Source organism: Nannobrachium achirus (assembly GCF_963921795.1).
Source record: "Nannobrachium achirus genome assembly, chromosome: 3".
NCBI lineage: Eukaryota > Metazoa > Chordata > Actinopteri > Myctophiformes > Myctophidae > Nannobrachium > Nannobrachium achirus.
The window spans coordinates 41,828,594-41,851,561 of NC_137812.1; the positions used below are offsets into that span (position 1 = coordinate 41,828,594).

At 39.5% G+C, this 22,968-nt stretch overlaps 1 protein-coding gene across 1 annotated transcript; it reads right to left on the reverse strand.

Moving 5' to 3' along the window:
- Positions 1–5,756: 5,756 nt before the first annotated feature.
- Positions 5,757–13,912, reverse strand: gucy1a1 (guanylate cyclase 1 soluble subunit alpha 1; the record flags this gene model as incomplete). Its single annotated transcript, XM_080722597.1, has 8 exons — positions 5,757–5,898; positions 6,301–6,455; positions 8,835–8,978; positions 10,702–11,187; positions 11,905–12,611; positions 12,897–12,910; positions 13,341–13,408; positions 13,676–13,912. The coding sequence occupies 8 exons, from the start codon at positions 13,910–13,912 to the stop codon at positions 5,757–5,759; spliced, it is 1,953 nt and encodes a 650-aa protein (XP_080578723.1).
- Between the last annotated feature and the right edge of the window lie 9,056 nt (positions 13,913–22,968).

The window sequence follows — 22,968 nt, forward strand, 5'->3', positions numbered from 1 at the left end:
GCTGTCATACCACATTTACTAAGGTTTAAATCTAGTATTAAGAGAAGTAGTGCATGCACATCCACTATAGTGTCCCAGTGCAGGACAAACAAGAGATCAACTCAAATCAAATAAAGTCTGCTCTTTGTAGATGTGCTTCCACATTATTGCAACCTCAATTCAATGTTGGATCATTATCAGGAATGCATTTCTAAATACATTCTTGATGAAGATCCAGATGGGAGTGAATCATTGAACTGAGCTTACAATGAAAAGTGGGACAAGCAGTGCGCTGACTTTAGGGCAGGGCAATCAACCGAAGATATATAGCAACCGATATAGAACCAATAACCGAGCTATAACCGTATAATGGAGAATTACAGGTTTTCTTTTTCTTAGATATCAATGAATCAAAAAAAGTCAAATAGATATTTTATAATCCACTAAATCGATTAGTCGATTAACCACTTAGCCCTGTATTAAATGTTGTTGTACAATGCTGCCTTTAAACAAAAATGTGAAAATAGACGATCTACAAGCTCATAAAGCGTCACATCGCAAAGGATTGTGGCCTTGTAGATCTGCTATTTTCACTTTAAAAAAAATATATGAATCGTTCATTAATCATAATCAAGGGCAAGGCAAACGTTATCTTGATATAGATATTGCCCAGCCCTAGCTGACTTTATTATATTTTTGTCAAAACAGTGTTGAATTGTAATGTTCTTTATTTGGAAACTTTAGCAAAGTAACCTGGGTTACTTTCTAAAAATACATCAAGCCTGATGAATTGCATATGAAATCATTAAGAATTACTTTTTCAATGATAACATTATCAAGATTTAATACCAATGTTTTTGGTGGGTATGAGGTTATACCTATTCATAACGTTTACACAAGGCAGCCACTGCTGTTCTTTCAGCCTGGGTCAAGTCTAGGACAGCCCAGGCAGCAGCTGAAAAATAAACTTGGCCTCGACCCAGACAAATATTTAAGTTCTTAGAAAAGTTTAATGACAAGGAATGTATGCATGGTGCAATGTTCAGCCAAAGTTTGAAGTAAGGAAAATCAAGCATTTATCAAGTTGTGTTTTTTTTTTCCCCCTTTCTTTCTTTTAGATACTTTTAGAGATTGTATGATGGGCTGCTGTATTGTGTAACAAACTGAGATAATAAACCTACTTATTTGGATTCATGGTCTAAACTAATTCACAGCATAAACCTGCAAGAGATCTCATCAGCTTAAGTCTTTAGTAAAACACTGAGTAGGCTATAACTAACTCTTTGTAAATATACCTAAACTGTAGATGTGTTGTCTCTGGCTTCATCCGATCATCACCACGATCATCCGATCATCACCACGAAAGCGTGGGGTGGCTCAAAGTTGCTGACAGAGTACAGCATCTTGCAATGGGCCTGGTGTACAAGATACACTACTACTCCAAGATACCCATGTACCTGACAAACTACTTCTTAAAGGTCAAGGATGTTCACGATCACAACACCAGAGGCAGCTCCACTAATCATCATCAATGTAGATTTAACACTAAACAAGGCTCTAACTCGTTCTCCCGCTATACCATCAACATGTGGAACGCCTGTCCACAAGCCTTAAAGGAGAGAAAATCCCTAGCCTCCTTCAAAATTGGTATGAAAAGTCACCTTCAGGCGGCTGCTACCCGTGACTTGTAAATAGACTAAGCCCCCATGCTCCCCCCACCCTTTTTTTCTGCCTTTGTATTTGATGTTATGCTTTTGAAACTGATATTATTCTAGATAAAGTACTATGTTCTATCCGTCTGTATTTCAATGTTATATGAGATACTTAAAGTGTGGTTCCTGTGGAAATAAGCTTCGGCTTTCTAGGATCTCCTTTTAGTTGACCGTGTACCAGTGATTTGTACGGTCATGAAACTGTACTTTTTTCTATTGCAAACTTCTAATAAATTCTTCAATCAATCAATCAATCAATCCTTAGTTTTGTCACTTTTAATCATTATAAAAAAATCACACCCGTGTGAACTGAGCGGTGGTTGTGTGTGTGTGTGTGTGTGTGTGTGTGTGTGTGTGCGTGTGTGTGTGTGTGTGTGTGTGTGTGTGAGAGAGAGAGAGAGAGAGAATATTGCAGTTGATGCTCAGACTAGACTCAAGAGCACCCTCTCTGGTCACTGAGTGGTAGTTCAGGCTACATACACACATACATACACGGATACACGGATACATACACGGATACACACACGGCCATGCTATGGAGCGGTCTACCACCGCTCAAAAAAAGAAAAGGAAAAGAAATCTGAAACTCACTTGATGTCTTCCCATACTTCTGGTCCATAATTTCTTAAAACCAGGAGCTCCAAGGCGTGATTCACAAAACCATACTGAAAACAACAACAACACAGTTATTATCTACTGCAGTGGGAAACTGCTTGGAATGTGCGTGCACTAGGACATCATAGGCCAGTTGTGGAAAAAGTACTCAGCAAAGTATCAATACTGCAATGTAGATATACTCTGATACAAGTAAAAGTCTGGAATTCAAAATGTACTTGAGTAATAGTACAAAAGTATTGGTATCAAAATGTACTTAAAGTCCCAACAGTATAAGTAGGCTACTCATCATTATGCAGAATGTCCTGTTTTCAAGTTATATAATGTATATTATATACAATGTATAAAAAATCTAAGCCCACAATGTGTCACGATGTGATGCATTGTGAGCTTGTAGATCGGCTATTTTTCAGATGGCCAAAACATAATATAGTGCTTAAGTGGCTAATGCATAATACAAATCTAAATCTACAAAGTAAGTAGTAGCCTAGGCCTTGTAACTAAAGTTTTCAAATAGGCCTAGTGGAGTAAAAGTAGAATATTTGGATCCGAGATGTGGAGGAGTAGAAGTAAATGGAAATCGGAAATACTCAAGTAAAGTAAGCTACAAATGCCTCAAAAAGTCAAAATTGTACTCAAGTACAGTATTAGTAAATACATAACCTCCTACTGTACGTTACACCACTCACTGTCATAGGCTACCAGTACCAACCCACTGATTAAAATAAAATGTAACACACATCTCGAGTCGAAGTTCTTCAGTTAGGCCTACAAATAATAATAACAATAATTGAAATGATAGATTACAGTCATAATGACAAAAGGTTGAATAATAATCATATTAGTTCCTAGAAAAAAAGATTGCCTGGAGCACTAGACCAAAATAGTCGGAAGTAAAGACATTGACGTCATATAAAATCCATATGAAACATACCATTATGCAAGCTGTTCTTCGGCAATCCTTTTCTTGATTATTATTATTATTATTAGCGGTCGGTGTTAAGTTTGTATTATTAAAGAAGCTTCATGCCTTGTTGATGCTGCGTTCTGGTTGCTGTGTGCGCCCGTTACCTTTTTCCTCAATCAGGGAATGACAGCGAGTCTGTCCAATAGCAGATGGAGGAGCGTAATGGGAGCGTAATACGCATGACGATACTGACCAATGAAAACACAGGAAAAATTGTCCGGGGCGGGGCTGTCCAACTGATGCTGCCCCAGTCTGATGCTGTGCAGCAGGGTAGGCTGTGATTCTCAACCTTTTTCATTGCAGGACCATAGAGTATATAAGTGCAGGACCCCCAGTTTGATATGTGTTGTATTGTGGTTCTCAAACATTTTCATGTCAAGGACCCCCAAACTGGAATGTAGGCCTAATAGGCCGCCGACCCAAATTTGAAAAGATTTTGTGCCAGGGATCAAAATATAAAAAATGTATATGTTAATATTTTGAGTGACAATTGTGTGCCATCTGACCATTTGTCAGCCTGTAGATTGGCTACTTTTGTGGTTAAACTGATTGTGATGTTTGAAAAACGAATTTTGCCTGGGACCCCCTGAAAGCCCTTCAATGACCCCTGGGGGTCCCTGGATCCCATGTTGAGAACCACTGAGATAGTCAGGCCCCTATTTGATACGATTATTTATTTATGTAGGCCTATTTATTGATTTGTTTAATCTCTGCATGGGACTCCAATCTACACTGTAAAATCCTCAGTGTTTTTTTTACATAGAACACAACATAGACACAAATAGAACCAAATGGACCCATACTCTGAGTTACAGTTACTGTAGGGTCCTTTTGGTTCCTAACTATCTATCATTTATAGCCCCCCCCCCCCCCCCCCCCCACCCACCCACCCACACACACACACACACACACACACACACACACACACACACACACACACACTGCCCTGTATGAGCTATAAAGCCCCACTCATCTAAATAAAGCTCACAGTGTAATAGAAAGTCTATTTAGCCTATTCCCACCAACAATATTTATTTTTTTAACATTGGCATAAAAACCATCCATCCGGCTGTAGCTGAGTATAGAGGCTGCCTGGGAAACAAGGTCCAAGCCCGGTCTAGTGGTTCTCAACCTGTGGGTCGGGACCCCCAGGGGGGTCCTCAAATTATTTTGGGGGGTCCCCAGATGTTAAGCTAAATGTGAACATTGTTTTCTCACTCAACAGTAGACACACCAACATAAAGTTGAAGTGTATAGAGGGTATTCTGCACATATTTAAAGTGACAATTTAAGGACTTTAAAGACCTTTTTAGTACCTCTGGTCAAACACTGGGTTGGAGTGCAAATGTGCAGGAGTTATAATTATTATTATTTGCATATTACGATTGTAGGCTGATTGTTGAAAAAGTTATTACTGAGACACAAGTTGGTTGTTGTGTTTATTGTGCTTTGGTTACATTACAACTACAGTAATACTAAATACATCAATTACAGTAATACATTTAATATCTATAGCCGAACGTTCATTATAGTCTGTGGTTGTGATCTATTCCTATTGTATGATAAATTAGTGCAATGAAATTGGTAAATATGTATTCTGTGAAAAACTATAAAAAATATATAATCTATATTAAGAATATGTGTTTTTTTTTATGTTCTTTTTTTTAATGTATATCAGTTACGGTACATGTAATTCAAAATAAAACCACAATGTATCATATTTCAGTGCACACATTTAAATAGCCTTGAAAGAAAAATCCACCCCAAATAAATATGACAATATTCGTGGTTATTGTGCTCATTCAGTGGCATCATCTGGCATGATGTAGCAAATTGGATAATGGAAAAGAAAATTTGCATTTCCCTTTGGGAATGAATAAAGCAGTGCTATTGCAGGATCTATAGAGGAAAGGTAAACATTTTACGTCAGTGCTACTGTAAAACATATAGAACATAATAATAACTGGTAAATATGAACATTATACTGTTTTAACAACAAACACTATGACACCATCTTCATAAAACCCAATTCAAGTTTTGTTACAGAGATTATAAAACCAAAAATGACCACGACATAATTGAGCAAATGATTGCTTTATATGCACGATTCATTAATCTAAACTATTAAAAGAAAATGTCTCACTGATATGCACAAGACCATAACAATGCAGAGACGTTGTAGCAAAGCTTAAAATAATTTCCATGTGTCACCCATTTTGAGTTAGGACACAATCGACAGGAGTACATTTGAAAGACGATTTTCTCCACACAAATTGTACAGATGGCTGAATTGTACAGGGTCAGGGACTAGCCTCAAATATTTGACAACAAACTCACATCTCCCTCAATGTAAGCAGCTGTCTGACTTGGATAGACTAGTATCTCTTGACACAGTCCCAACCAAAATATACAGTGGCTGTCACCACTGCACAAATGTATGTTTGCTCAGGCATATTCGTTTGTGGTACTGTAGCAAGCTTCCATCATATCTGCGCTTTGCAGGAATGTTTATCAAAAGCCTCCAAAAAGTAAGACACACCAGGGATATCTGCTGGGAAATTGGGCGGAAGATCCTCCTTTGTCCTGGGAATGAAGACAAACTCATCTGGGCGATCTTTTAGCAGTCTGGGAAACAAAACCAAAAAAAAAAGGCAGAGTAAATGGTCAGCATTTCTATGCCATTTTTATTCAAAGCACTTTACATTGTGCATTACATTTACCCATTCACACACATAAGCAGCAGTACATGTACAGTAAGTGTTCAGTATCTTGCTCAAGGACACTTTGACATGAAGAGCCAGGGATGCCCGCTCTACCTCCTGAGGCAATGCCGGCATGCCGCACCCACATACATACAGTATAGTAGTAACCTAATCAATTATAGATTGCCTATTTACCCAAAAGGTTCCAATGGGTTCATTTATTTTACACTTTTACTGTAAGTGAGTCATTTCTATAAGTGCAATGACTTGACAATGGCAAGAAAGGATGTGGACTGTATTGGACAGATAATCACTTTTAGCTCACCTGTGGGTCGTAGGGCTGATGTTGATTTTTCGAGGTTGGCTACAAGACTCAAACTTGTTTGCCAATGTGACATTGTTACCAAAAAGGCAGTAGCGTGGCATCATAACACCAACCACACCAGCAAGTACTGAACCAGTATGGAGGCCTATTCGCATCTGCAAATGAAACAGTTTATCATGAATACATTTTGTAAATTGTTCTGTCTTGAGAGTACTGGAGAATGTTTCTTTTTAATGCTTTTGATTGCTAGGAAATTAGGTTTTTGAGAAGTTGTTGACTTCTCCAAACTGATAACAGAAAGTTGTTGTTGCCGTTATCTGTTATTTAATGGTTATATCATGTTATGATTGAGTTGATATGATGTTATTATTGCATAAAGGTATTTTCATAAATAAGCAGGCTAATGCATTTGAGGTAATCTAATTCAAGGAACATCTTCACGGGCTATAAGATACCATTTCCGTCTACTTGCTCTGTTTCAGAGTCGTGCTGTGGATAGCTTAGTCCATATTAAAGGGGTATTTCACTTTCAAATACTCATACTTGATTCTTTACATAAAGTTTTGGAGGAAAAAATTTAAAAAATAAAATATATGTATATATATATATATATATATATATATATATATATATATATATATATATATATATATATATACACCGGTATATATATATATATATATATATATATATATATATATATATACTAAAGTAATTGAAAAAACACAGCCCGATCACGTATTAGGAGGGCAATATGAGTCGCCAGAAGCAAGGACATTTGTTTTCGATGAATTTATCCTGGTTAAAATAGAGTTTAAATAGGAAGGGGGCGTGTCTGCTAAAATTAATATCAAATATCTAAATACTGAATCAAGGAACTTAGACAAGGAATAGATGATAAAATGACCCAAAATGTTTTTGAAAGTGAAATATCCCTTTAAGAATTTCTACAGTATAACGCCATTATCCAATGCACTTAACAATGAGCATTACATTCACCCATTCACACAGAGACAGTAGAGTCAACCATGCAAGGCACCAACCTGCTCATAGCGAGCAGTTAGTGATGGGCTCTATTTTGAATGTCTTAAGTACCAGCTCTTATGCCTTAACTTAAAGTCCGTACTGTCTCCGACCACAGAACTTCTCATCAGAAAGGTCCGGTTCAACTACAAAATGATGTCACTCGCATTTTCTGAAAAGCATTACCCCGAATTAGAGTTCGGAAAGCTGCACGTCGGAAAGTCCGAACTCTCCGACGAAAGGTTTGTTGGTCGGAGACAGTATGAACAGGCCTTTAAGTTAAGGCATAAGAGCTGGTACTTAAGACAATCAAAATACAGCCAGTGTCTTGCTCAAGGACACTTCGACACAAAATGGCACAAATGGCTGGGGCCTATATGGTGAGCTGCGTCATGATCCAAGGAATATATTGACAGTACATATTTTAAAGCTACAGTACAGTACTCAACTTGAAATAAATCAAGTCAAGACATTCAAAATGTGGTCCCGAGACTCAGGACCGAGACCGGTCTTGAGTACTACAGCCCTAGTCCGCACTCACAAATGTAGCCTAGTATTACTAGTAATCCAAGACATTTCAGCCTTCATCAGGCTTTATGCTGAATTCACACCAACAGTGGTCTTCTCCTACCACATTCATTATGTTCATTATAAATATAAATAATAAATAATATTTTTATTTTATTTTATCCAAAGCAATGTCATTGGCAGGTACATTTCCAAGCTGACAACTTTTGAGACACGGAGCAAGTAGACAGAAATGGTACCGTCCGATTGTAGTGAGTAGGGCTGCACGATTTTGGGAAAATATCTAATTGTTTTTAGAGATTGTTTTTTTAGAGATTTTCGGACTAATATTGCGATTGCGATTTTATTCGCGATATTTATATATTTATTTTAAGGTAGGACAAGTGATAGTTTTTTGTTTAAAACAAAACGTTTTTTTTTGTTAAAAGGTTGATATAATCAATTATTTTAACCAAATAAAATCACTTCACTACCCTAAGTCAAGCTTCCGAAGCTTCCGTTGAATATTTATTGTGTAATACATTTAAAAATAAATTGATTATTAATAACTAGGCAGATTGGAAATCATGCAAATGGTTTGATTCAGTTCAGTTATATTTTCAAAAGATTCCCTTTTATTTTGCTTATTAGCAATATAACATGCTTTTATATTCAGAAAGATCTCAGTAATGGTATTGTCTGCCTCTCATTATTGTCAAGGAAGAAAGTACTGTTTGTCGCTGCCTTGCTTTCATCAAGGCAAATAAAAGCACCCTAAGACACACAAGTTTCACATGTGTGCAGGGGACGGAGGAGGCGAGCCACCATCACACAGAAATCACTTTTGCGATTATTAGGCTACTTTGCGATTTGCTAATTGCGTGGTTCCAAATCGCGATTTTGGTTTAAAAGCAATTAATTGTGCAGCCCTAGTAGTGAGCATGGACATACTGTAAGGTTGAAAGATGAAGTGTTAACTGGGATAAGTAATGCTTGATAGTCACCTCTATTGCCTCTCCAGTTGGCGTCCTGACCTCATTTGAAAGTTCCATCATCCTTAATGCCATGTATGCAATTTGGACAGCATGAGTATCACTTTCCTTGTGCAAGCCACCAGCTACACAGTAAGCATCACCAATCGTCTCCACCTAAAGAATCAGCAAAATTATTTGTGCATCGCCAACTCTGCAGCCGGGTTTTGTCAACTCTGCAAGAATGCTTTCACTCACAACATTCAAATTCCCTTCCTCTGGCAGCAGCACCTGGTACATAGTAGATAGTTTAGCCCAGTTGCGTAATTATAGTCAGAAGCTGTTCTGCAATAAGATGTAAACTCCTTGTGAACTTTATGGCCACATTTAGAGTGGTGTGTGTTTTGTAATTCTTTTGGAAAGACTTATATAACATCAGCTACTGTAGTATTATTTATAAGTGGCAAGGAACGACAAAGGAATAATGACCAAAACATCTTTCAAGCTGTAGGATGCTCAACCCATGGTGCACATAGAGAAAAAAATATAATTTATGCTTTTTAGGTTGCTTTCTTTTCCCCCTTGTGTGTAAATGTGAACAAGAGAGCACTCAACAGTTGTGTGGCATAGACAAAGTGAAACTATTTTTAGACACGTACACTTCAAAATTCGGAATGTCTATTTAACCCTGAGAGTGTAAAGAGTGTACAATCTGACAGTTAAATAGACACTCAGGATTTTGCAGTGTCTGGAGTAGAAACAGGGTTCTCGATGGAGCCTCAGACTTCCTAGAGTTTTACGAGATATTTGTCAAACATTGCTGCTCTCTCTGTTATGCTTCTGTGACATAGTGATTACATTAGCCAACCTCCCTGTAGATTAGCAGCCTGTTGGCAGAGTGCAGTAGTTGGTTGAGGTACAAGGCACAGTCTGTCCTAAAATCATGTAAAGCAAGATAAGTTAGGGGACTGTGCTAAGTTTGGAATCTGTCTGAGAATTTTATGACATAAATTATTAACTTTAATTTGATTATAATATTAGTGGTCAGGTCGGGCTTGCAACCTTGCCCAAATATTTAGCCAAACGTTACAGATACGTCATGAATGACTGACGACTGGCCGCAAGAGTTTCAGAGATTCACATGTTTGTTTTTTAAGGAAAATGCATCCATGTTTTGGAGCCTTATATATCCCCCCCCCCCCCCCCCCCCTCCTTTTTTGAGCGGTGCTAACCGCTCCAATACGTGACTTTGTGTACATGTCCATGTGTTTTTGAGCGGTGCAAACCACTCCAATACGTAGTTTTTCCAAGTGTTTTTCTTTGTATCAAATACTGATGAAGTCTGTCCCTCATGTGGATCTATCATCATCATCAGAACCACTCACTTCACACGGGTGTTATTTTTTAGTGTGGTTGCCCTTTAATGAACTACAGATTTACCGTGGCATGAAAATAAATCAAAAATGTATTAGAAAGGTTTAAAATATCCACAAACATTCAAGTTGCTGTATAAAATTGAAAGTGCTACACTGTAAAATCTGAAGTGGTAATCTAAATGTACACTTATGGTTCCATTCTACCCTCACAGTGTTAAATTAACATTCACAGTATGTGCTCATAAATGCAATCAATCTCTCATAAAAAATAAAAATGAAAGAAAATGAACCTTTATCTTTACAGTATATCTTTTAAAGTGGAAAATTCTTCTTGAGTCATCTGACAAAACTGGTGTTAAATGAGCCATTACAAAGCCCTGTCTGGAGTCCTGATGCCAAAATCACATCATCATTAAACTGACTCTCTTCTTCTCTTACTGTTTGATGGAGCACTTGAAATAAATCAATGTAGACATTCAGTACCGACAGCTAAAATATGACCCTTGAAGCTGTTATTAGCTTACCTTATAAACATCAAGCTCCCCACAGTGGTGGTCAAACCTGGTGTACAGCTCACTCAGCATGGTGACCACCTGCATTGGGTTACATCGTGAGCACACGGCTGTGAAGCCCACCAGGTCCGAGAACAGCATGGTAACGTGGTCAAACTTCTTGGCCTGCACTGAGTGGCCCTGCCAGAGCTGTTGTGCCACAGGGGCAGGGAAGATGGTAAAGAGGAGGTCCTCCGTCTTCTTCTTCTCTTCCTCCAGTGCTAGGTGCGTCTGCTCTAAGGCAGCTTTGGCCTTCCCAAGGCGCTTCTTCAAACCATCTTGGGCCTTGGCTTGCTCACCGACGAGAACCACGTCACGGAGTGCATTGTGAATAGGGATGTCTGACAGGTACAGGCCAGTGCCTGTAAGTTCCTCCAGCTTGTCCACACAAGGCGAGCCCAAGAACAGTATGGAGTTGGACTCCGAAACGTAGATCATCTGACCTTTCAGGTCCATGAGCTGAAAGGAAAAAGGGAATGCTGATAAAACTAACTGTAACTAAGTCTCTAAGTCTTACACAGCAGTATTTTGAATGGAAATTATTATTATACATTTGAATAGAATTAGAAAAAAAAAATAAGAACATGGGAATTGGGATATTTGAGTTTGAAAATACCTAGATATCCTTAGCTTTATAATCCTATTGCCACTGAATAATTTATGTCAAATTACTCCCTTAGGAAAGACTGTCCCACATGTAAGAATGGGGGCACTAAGTGCCACTGACATTTCATTCTTTGATGCTTATAGATAATAATAGCCTCCTCTTATTTGATGTTCATTATTTTCTCTTTTTCCCAGCTGGCTAGTGGCTAAAGTACACACTAGTGCCACCAGAATAGAGCCATAAATTCTTATTCATGACAACAAGTCTAAATTCATTTTAATATACATTATTCAATCCATACAAATTTCACTTTTTTCCTGTACCCACCATGAATAAACAGCATGAGAATCATAACATCTTTCATAGATGAAATGGTTTGACATTTTCCACTGAACTCCTCAGGGGGTATACTGTTGATCTCTTCCCCAAGTATGTCTCTAATCTTAGCCCAAAACTAATAAGCAACCTTATCTTCACAGAATGATGATATTTTGAAAGCATTCTATGTACTATTTCTGTTCTTGACCTCTTGTCACTGATGTTTAATGTCACGTCTTAGAGGAACCTACCTTCCCTGTGTTATCTGGGTTGGGTTTGATCCGAATGATAAACTGGGTGTTTAACATGGTCAAAATGCCTTGAAAGGTGCACTTGATCTGAGGAGAGACAATGGAGAAGTGTTCTTGGAATACGGAGGGCCGCCTCATTCCGTCCTTCCTGCTTAGCCTCTTCCTGAGCCCATCTCCTATCTGCACCAAGAACAAGTCTTGGTCCAGGAACAAGTGGAAAGGAAAGACGGTGGAGAAGAGAGAGGCGGGAAGGGTCTCAGCTGAGATGGCACGAAGCGGACTGGGACTCAGACTCTTGCTGTCCTCCACTGCCACTGTGTAGAGAAGACTGGGCTGTGGGCTGGACTGCAGGATGCTGTCTTTGGCCACAGTGTGGTCCATCAAAACCTCCACGGTTGTGTGATACAGCAGAGAGGCAGCCGCTTTGATGACTCCGGGGAAGAAGAGCTCTGTGGTCGGGCTGGGATTGAAGTAGTAGACAGTAAGCAGACCCGGATCCTTGTCTAAGCACAGCACCGAAGGTTCGTTTACAGGATCCGCTCCGTCCGGGTTTGGCAGCGCGCTGCTCAGTTTCAACAGGACATTGAAGCTGTTGAGGAAGTTGTGAAGAGCTCCCCCCACGACCCTCAACACATGTTCATCCTCCTCATAACACATCTTGAAGAGTTCCTCACCAAGGCTTATTTTTAATGCATCCATTTTGATACCTGGTGGTTACAAGAAAGAAGAGCCTTGTGACCAACAATTACCTTAAGAAATAAATAAATACAATTGTGTGTGTGTGTGTGTGTGTGTGTGTGTGTGTGTGTGTGTGTGTGTGTGTGTGTGTGTGTGTGTGTGTGTGTGTGTGTGTGTGTGTGTGCGTGCGTGCATGCGTGTGTGTGAATTAATCAACCACTAGAAAAACCTGGCATTACCTGTTTTCCTTGCGTGTGTCTGCATTACGTCATTTATATGAGCTGGACTATCACTGCAACACTGATAGTCTGTACAGCACATTGCTGGACTGTAAAGACAACAAACATCCCATTAACACAAGTTTAATGCTAACTCACTGAAAGGCAATGATGACTTTCATTATGCAACATAGCTAAGCCTCTATATGTGAACCTATAATGTGTATACTTGCCATATATTGACATACAGTGACAGTATAAGTTCCTATTGTCTTTAGGTGTGGGAAAGTAATTTTCAGTGTCAAGTGGAATCAATCTTTAGAAATCAAGTGTTGGTAGAAATGTTGGTAACTATCAATATCAATATCAAACAAATACATCCTCTTGACAGCATTGTCAGCAATCTTGTGACAAGCATTGTTCAGCAGAACTGTTTATGGCTTAATCTCATGTAGGCCTATTCATAACCTAAATTATATAAGTGGGCGCCTATGTATCATACATTTAACTTTTTTCTACAGTAGACCTATATCTTCTTACCCTTCATTATCCACTCTATGTGATGTTATCCTCATCATTCGGTGAAGGGCAGTATGTAGTCTTTGAAACTGTATAACAAAGTGTACTAGAAGTTAAAGATCATCATGTGCCAAATAAGTCTAAATCAACCATTAGGTTAGCCCCATATGCTACCATTAGGTCTACATTGATCCTTTAAAAAACTTAAGACAGCATTCTACATTCTATTTCATTTCAAGTGAGCCAACATGCTGTGTAGTTAAGTCAAGACGAAACATAACCTAATTTGTTTTCATCATCTTTGCTAAATGTAATTTATTTAAATTGGTTGAATTATTTAACCTTTAAAACCTCACCTCAGGACATGCCAATTTGCGGATGCTGTCTCCAAGTGTGTGAAGATTAACTTTCGATCTGCTTATTTTCCGTCGAGGGGGATCCTCAGATATTTTTCCATGCACATCCTTAGAAATAGGCAACGCATCTGCGGCGTCAACTGAGCAATCCTCAAAGTCCCCCAGCTCATTTTTGGCTACGTTGGAGAAGGGACATTCTCCGGATATTTGCAGTTCTTTCAGTTTTGCGCAAAACATCTTACTATTCTATCCGATGCCGAGGCTATTCTACCTCATTCTCATATCAGATATCCTGCTGTCTCTCGTAGAAATTCCTCCATTCTCCAAAAACCTCAGTCCACGCGCTCATCCTCCTGCGTGCCGTGATTGCCGTCCGTCCTCTCTGGAGTCTCTCTGCATAGTGTCAAATGATCTGCCAACACATTCTGGAGGGGAAAAGACGCACATAAAATATTCATTTAAAATTACACGGTCAGACGATGAGAGTGAACTGCCGTCAATGAGAAACTAACGAAAAGCACCAGTGGGCCAATCCGTGCGCAAGTAGGTTGGCATCCTAACAACCTATCAGCTTGGCATCCCAACAACCTATCAGCTGCGCACAGTGAATTGGTTTCAGGGCTCATCCATCGCGTGCAATGGGCCGTTTAGAGACACATATTATGTGGGACAGTTCAAATGATTATTTTTCCATATAATACAGTGGTGTATATATATATATATATATATATATATATATATATATATATATATATATATATATATATATATATATACTGTATATTATTCCTATTCAAAGGTGTTTTTTACAATCTTCAATGAAGCTGGGCTATAGCCTATAGGGTGTGCCAAATGTAGTTCTAAGAGCGGCCATTTCTTGGGTAAACACAGCCTTACACAGGTGTTCTGATTAGACTATAGCATTAGTTCTATGCAATCAAACAATTGAAACACCTGTGTTTTGACCCAAGAAATGGCCGCTAAGGACTACAATGACGTAGCCGCTGGCACACACTATATGCTATATAGGCCTAGTCAGTGAAGGATGTTGCGATAATAGGGAATAATATACAGGGTCTTTTCATTTTGTGTTTCATGTAACCTAAAAATAACAATGATTTGTTTCATTTCATTTCATTAGAATGTTTTAACTTTTTTAAATAAAATAATGACTTGTGTTGCTGATGCAAAGGAGTACGTAGTCATGACAATTACCTTTTATGGGAATATGCTTTTATTAACACCAAGCACCGCACCAAACTAACACCAAGCACTAAACCAGAGGCATTAAACAATATAACAGAGAGAGCAACACAACACAATTAATTCCTATAGAAAATATCAACTTCAATACATGGTAATGCGTCCAGAGGCTTGCTGGGAAGTCTCCCTCACTAACAGATCGGGACGATACACAGCCCCACCTGAGGGGTTATACTGTACCCAGGAACCACTCAGCCAATAGAATATCCAGATGTCCTAAAATGCTGAGGCAGACACCTCCCTGTTTTACCCCAGGTACGGAGGCTCTAATGCCCCGGTGAAATACCAGAGATTCGAACCCGGGTCTCCTGTGGGAGAAGGGACACTCAAGCCAAACATCTTAACCATAAGTCTGACCGAATCCCCCATTGGCCGGGGGAGATAGCCCTACTAATTGCTTCAGGCTTAGTATCTTCAGGCAGAGCCCACTCTGCTACAGACCTCTCCATCTCCACCTGGTTCTCTATAGAGAATCTCCAATGAGTCGAACGCCCACTCATCGGGGTATGTACATGTCGCGGGTATAGGACCATGGTTGGTGCAGTGGGAACACCTGTATTATAGTAATCATGCAGTCTCATGTTCAGGCCAGTAGAACCCGCCCGAAGTTGTTGCAGGAACCTGGAGTGCCTATTAGGCTGGAGCAGTGAGGCACCAAGGCCCTATTTTCATTCATGCCTTACCTCTTATCCCTAAACTTCTTTATCTTTTTTTACTATTTAGAAAAACCTAATATCTTCCCCGGCCAAGGGAGAATTCCCCTTTATTCTAATGGTTAAGATGTTGGCTTATCACAAAGCTTCACTTCCCAATGTATGAATGAATGGACCATTGTAAAGCGCTTTGAGTTCGCAACTTGCTTAGAAAAGCGCTATAAAAATGCAATCCATTATTAAAGCTATCAAGGCTATGATAGAAGGCATCCAGAAGTTCGGTGACATTGGAGTCAAGAAAGAGGACCAGTTTGTGAACTTTCTGAACGCTTGCGTCCTTTGTCAGTTAATCAGTTCAAGAATATAAAAGAAAACATATCAAAGGTTGTTTTCTAATCACTTGTTTTTCGATGTGCACACGTTGTATAATTTCATCAAGGCCTCTAAACAGCGGCATGTATTGTTTCTAGCTTGGCAGTATAATAATTATTAATAATTACCTTGGTTCAAATCTCGGGTGTTACTATGGTGCCGTGACCCAGATCAGGTTTACCAGTGGGGGAAGGTCCTCAGAGCCTCTGCTTGATGACCAAAAGCTGAATATACCCCCTGTCCAAGGGGGAATTACCCTTTAGGCTAGTGGTTACGATGTCGGCTTTCCATGCGGGAGACCCTGGTTCTAATTCCGGGCATTACACTTATCTAATGCTGCTTCTGCAGACCATTTAGTCTTTCATGGCCACTTTTATTTGGAGCAGTCCTTCTGACCTCGCATCTATCTGCATCTATCTATCATGCTCTCCTGTCACAGTCCAAATCTGTATCATTGTGGATCCTTGGCAGATCAGGGAAGCTCCCTTGTCGATAAGGGCCTGGGACTTGATGTCTTTCAGTTTGCAGTGTGATGGCCTGGCCTATGAGGGCAATTGGCAGTGTCTGTGTACTCGAGGAATTGGTGCTACAGTATGCAGTAGCCTGCCACAAGTCCTAGTTTTCCACATCAATAGGAACCAACTGACTCCTCTTCCCTCTTGACTTCTTTTGTGACACGACTAGCTCACCTGCCACTGCCAGCTGAGTCGAGCCCCCACCACAATATACCAAGTATGTGCCCCATGGCATGCTGGGCAGTCTTCCTCATCCACGCCCAGGACACAACAATAGGTACTTTATACATTTCTCCACATCCATCATGGCTACAGCAGCATAGCTATTTAAGTTTGACTCTATACTGATGAAGTCAACAATGGATGGGATTGATACAGTTTCCCATCCAAAAGCATGAGTTTGCACAAGACAGGATATTTTACAATGTTTAGTTCAGTTTTAGACAAAGCTCTTTCTTCCCTCTGGCCTTCATCATTGTCTATGAATATAAAAAACACTAATGTCCTATTGAATGTACAAATCGTATATCCACAAGCAGTGATGAGGACTGAAATACTTTTGGCCAGAACTGAATTAAACATTGTAAATTATCCTTGTTACCCATTTTGAACTGACTTTGTCCAAGGATTATGCACGTTCAGCACACAGTGTGCTGTCTACTAACAAACAAACCTTTTCCTAAACTGCAATATTTTCATATATTTATTTCTCAGTAGCCGTCTGCAGTTCTGTCTTCTGTTTTCTTTTTCGACGAAAGACATGTTGCATCTGTTTATATAATTATCGACACATACTGTATTTGTATCATATCATATTAGTACGATCCCTGTTGGGAATGATGCCCGTTTGATTTGATTATGAAATACGAGTTGTCATAGTAATTAGTGCAGTACCTATTATCATATTCTATGATGTCAGTACTATGACATATTGATTACAGGAGAGTTAGGCCGTAGGTCGCATGTTTAGTATGAAAACTTGCAGATCATGTCTGTCTGTCTGTCTGTCTGTCTGTCTATCCGTCCGTCCGTCCGTCCGTCCGTCCGTCCGTCCATCCATCATATTAATGAAGCGTCACGCTGATGGCATGATCTGATGTCTTAATGACATCAGATCCCCGTCCCCCGATGTCATCAATACACGTCCTTGTCCCTTTTATGCCCATTATGGAGATCTCTGATGTTATCATTGTTAAGCCCATATCCCATATATGGACATATTGTGTCAGTCTCATGTGGTCTATGACGTCAGACATCTACATGTATGATGTCAGACGTTAGTCATCTCCATATTTGGGAAAATATGGACACATTTTGGCCACATGTGTCCAACTTAAACAACCAACCAGGTCTGAATACAGATATTCATGGATTTTCCATTGATGGTCCAACCAGCGACACTCTCAGGTGTCTGTGATACACATGCCAGTTTGAACGCACCCACGCACGCACGCGCGCGCACACACACACACACACACACACACACACACACACACACACACACACACACACACACACACACACACACACACACACACACACACAGACACACATTCCGTGATATGATTTGAGCTCCACACATGATGAGCCCAACATAGGTCGATTGCAACCTGAGAAAGCTGAATAATTTATTGATTGACACAGCTGTTCTGTCTCACAACTAAAACTATTTGTTGGATCGTAGGATATGATGCAGTCCTCTACCTCCCTACAATCTTTGTAGGGAGTGTTTCTCCTTCAGTGGGTTTAATGGTGTATATTTCAAGAAATACCCCAAAAGTATATTTCACTTCTGAAATCTTTGTTCTCCCTTTTTTAAATTTACCTTGTTTGGAGTGAACATAAAAATACATTTTCCTCATATAAGTCATATAATTCTCTTACTGTCAAGCATGACGTCAAAACAGTTCATCTCTGTATCAAACCAGACAGCACAAACACCAAGGATGTCTTAGATATATTCATCATTGATGCATTTTCTTTAGTTATTCATGGCCTCATAAAACTTCATTAGACAATAAAAATAACTGGCTAAAGTCATGATCAAAGTGACCTGGAGGGGGATAAGGCAGTCAGTTCAGACAGGATTTAAAGTATATAAAACATAAGGTTCTGACAAGATGAAAAAGTACAATAGTTCTCAGGTGTGACAGATGATTACTTAATGCACAACCCATCTCAACATTATTGTTTTAGCTAACAAAGACATATGGGATGGTTATTTATATCCAGTTGTTATATATTCTTTCTCTTATGTTTTTTGCTAAATTAACCTCAGATGATTTATCTAAGATATTGTGTCAAAGATTATATTCTATCATAGTTCTCCCATCTGGAAACAGAGGTTCATTCTGGCTCATCCCCAATAAGTACAAAAATTAAAAAATAACAAGTGGTTAATTCATAATGTATTTTTGTAAGTTTGCTTCCCAGGGAGACATATCATTTCTCTTTTGGGTCTTGAGTTAAAATGTTTTGGACCACTACTCCTCTAGCAGAGCCTGCAGTGAGTGTGTTAATGTGCAGCAAGCAACACAGTATAACTCCACAATCCTATGCAAATACCACATACTGTACAATCGGAAAGTTAATTTCATTATAGGGATTATGTTTTCGCTGACTCTGATATGTAATACATCAATGGCCCAAGACTTGTAAAAATCAGATGATTCAATAGGGATTAGGCCATTTAAGGAGTCTTAAAGTTGTGATGTGAATTGAGCCTTTATTGAGCACTACATCAGTCATGTTTGTAGTAATAATATCAATTATTGACTACATTAATTTATATTCTATAGCACAGTTTTTGCCCCTATATCCTTTCTAGTTTCACATGGCAGGATATCACCATTATCAACTTTAAACTGAGGCCATCTGTTCTAAAAACACTATACAGTCAGTCACGGTCCTGGAGAGTATTTTGATTTCAAATAACCAAAAATGCCATAAGTGATATTTCAATAGACATGTACTGCTGAACATTCTCATTAAGACCTGCACGTTTTGCATCTGTTTCTTGTATTCCACCCAGTAAAACACATTTGTTCACCAGATTATAAGTAACAGCTGGAGATATAACATCTTACAATTTACACACACATATACTGCAGTGCATAATGTTTAGCTGACATAGAAAACAGAACATTCTCTCTGTTCTTTTCAGTTTGTTTGTACAGAGACCTGCAGAGATGGGGAGAGGAGGTGTTATTTGCACGGCATAGGTTTATGGTTGAAGGTGGCACTTTCTCAGAAGCCTATAGCCTATACTCTGTGACCACATACTCTCCTAAACAAACTTGTGATTCAATAACTTATGAAACTCCAAGTGAATTCATGATTAATTAGAGAGCCTTATAAACGGACAAAAAAAAATGTAATTCAGTAAAGGACAAAAGACTACCTGAAATGAAAGATGGAATTATGCTGTTTGCAAAAGTAATCCACCCCCATCACTTTGGCAAACATCAATTTGATTCGGTACACATTAATTGTTACCTTGAGAAGCAACTTAATTAGTTGAATGGTTTCAGAATGAACAATCCCAGGATTTTAATATAATATACCTGTTCTAGAGAGGAGCCTCAGTAATGAAACCTGAGGCAAAGACTCAAGTCCATCCAACCATCCATCTTCAACCGCTTATCTGGAATCGGGTCGTGGGGGTAACATAGCCATAAATCATAACACCTGTAGAGGTCGCTAATATTTGGACGTTACGTCTCTACAGGAGTTATAAAGGGGAGTCAGAGGGCTCTTGATGGTTGAGCTCCAACGTCCATATTCGTCTCAAAACATGTACAAATCAATAAGGTGCTCACCGCATCGTCGAAACAGCTTTCTATCTACCGATGAGCCCACTCGTCGGCATGTGTTAGTCCATATGTTTCCAATAAATTAATGTTTACTCAAACTTCTCCGAGACTTGCGTTTCCTCGTCGGAATGCTTCCGCCTTCAGAACTACAGAACGTTGGAATACTTCCGCATACAAAAACGTCATTTCCGAGTATGAGCGAATAGCGACGGCGAACAACGTCACGTGATATGTTCGGCCATTTTTACCCAAGAACAAGGAAACCGATGAGACTCTGTGACGTTGAGTAAACATTAATTTATTGGAAACATATGGACTAACACATGCCGACGAGTGGGCTCATCGGTAGATAGAAAGCTGTTTCGACAATGCAGTGAGCACCTTATTGATTTGTACATGTTTTGAGCCGAATATGGACGTTGGAGCTCAACCATCAAGAGCCCTCTGACTCCCCTTTATAACTCCTGTAGAGACGTAACGTCCGAATATTAGCGACCTCTACAGGTGTTATGATTTATGGCTAGGGGTAACAGTTCCAACTGAGATTTCCAGTGTTCCCTCTCCTGAGCAACTTTATCCACTTCATCCGGGGGGATCCCCAGGCGTTCCCAGGCTCGTCCTTGATCTGCCACGGGGTCTGTTCTCAGTGGGACGTGCATCGACCCACTCCTCCTAGGGAGGCGCTCTGGAGGCATCCATAGATGCTCGAACCACCTAGCTGGCTCCTTTCCAAGCGTAGGAGCAGCAGTTCTACTCCAAGTATCTCTTCTTACCCTATATCTAAAGGCCACCCACCGGACGCAATAAAGATAACGATAACGATATGTCGGATTGTCGGTGTTCACATCAATTATGAACATTTTTTTTATCGTTATCGTGCCCAGTGGGAAAGGACCTTAATTTTGTCCGCTTATTGTCTTCACTACCCGTCCACTTTGGCTCACTCTCTCTCTCTCTCTCTCTCTATAGTCGGGGATATCTTCAGAAATAGTGTCATATCCTGGAATAAATTCCTTACCAAAAAAATTCTTCACCAATGCGTTTGTAAAGGTGTCTAGTAACACATCCCACAAAGACTGAAATTCAGTTTCCCCAGGAGAATCCGTGACATGTAAATGTTATCTGGCCCTCCAGGCTCAGGGCCTCTCCACATACACACCCATTGTAACTTCAAACTCTATTTTAACCATGATAGATTCATTAAAAACATCCATTATTTTTTCTGGTGACTCATTTTACCCTCCTAATACGTGAGCAGACCGTGTTTTTTCAATAACGTTTTTCTTTTATTTTTAAAAATTCTTTTGGAAAATGGAAAAAATTAAATACAATAATATTTTATAAAACATAAATGAAAAAAGTTATTGAAAAAACACGGTCTGCTCACGTATTAGGAGGGTAATATGAGTCACCAGAAAAAATAATATGTGTTTTTAATGAATCTATCATGGTTAAAATTAAGTTTGAAGTTACAATGGGTGTGTGTGGGGAGAGGCCCTGAGCCTGGAGGGCCTGGTAACATTTACATCAAATATCTAAATATTCAATCAAGCAAATTAAAAACTGTTCAGGGTGTTCATAAAAGCCTGATTAGACAATAAAATGACCAAAAGTGGAATATCCCTTTAACTATACAGGATAAAACACACCAAAATAAATATGCTTTAAGTAGCATGTGAGGGGTCAAACTAGGGGTTTTTCATGATTCTGAATCCATTGCAAGCATTTGTTTTGCAAAAAAAAAAAAAAAAAAAAGGAGGAGGAGAGAATCGAGTGGGCGTCGCCCTTTCTTTGATGATGTGGTTCCCAGATTGATGGTTTAGTGATGTGTCATCACTTTTCACAGTTTTGTGGGAGACGCCTTCACACCATGAAGGAATGTTTTTCGTGCAAAACAAATGCTTGCAATGGATTCAAAATCATGAAAAACCCCTAGTTTGACCCCTCACATACTACTTAAAGAATATTTATTTTGGTGTGTTTTATCCTGTATAAGGTTAAGTTTATGGGACCCCAACTTTCAGCAGCTGTCACGGATTCTCCTAGGGAGTAGGGAAACTGAATTTCAGTCTTTGTGGGATTTGTTACTAGACACCTTTAAAAATACATTGGTGAAGAAATGTTTTGGTAAGGAATTTATTCCAGGACTTTTTAAGATATCCCCCGACTACTAGTCTACTCCATCATGCAGGCGAACAATTCACACACACACACACACACACACACACACACACACACACACACACACACACACACACACACACACACACACACACACAGCACAACAGTCAACAGCATGCCATGCTCATGAAAATGTGTCACTTTTTAATAGTATAGACCAATTATTTGTTTACAAACATTGAGACTGAATGCACAGCTGACTGTATCATGTAATCAATTCCCAACAGATCCCCAAACCTGTTGTTTTGGGGAGCACTGGTTATTCAACCTCCTCTTGTGTGCTAGTGAGGTGCTCCCATGGGTGCGCCCTTATCGAGACATATACTTCATTGCGCAACGGTGTTCCACGTCAACCGAGTAGCTGATATACAAACTCACATCGCGTCACCAATGCAACCCTTCTGAGCTTGGAGGTCTGCGGCTCTGCGCGCGACACCGTCGCAGGACGGAGCATAATTAGGCTTCATGGACTGCAGCTGGGCGAGCAGTAGCTCTGG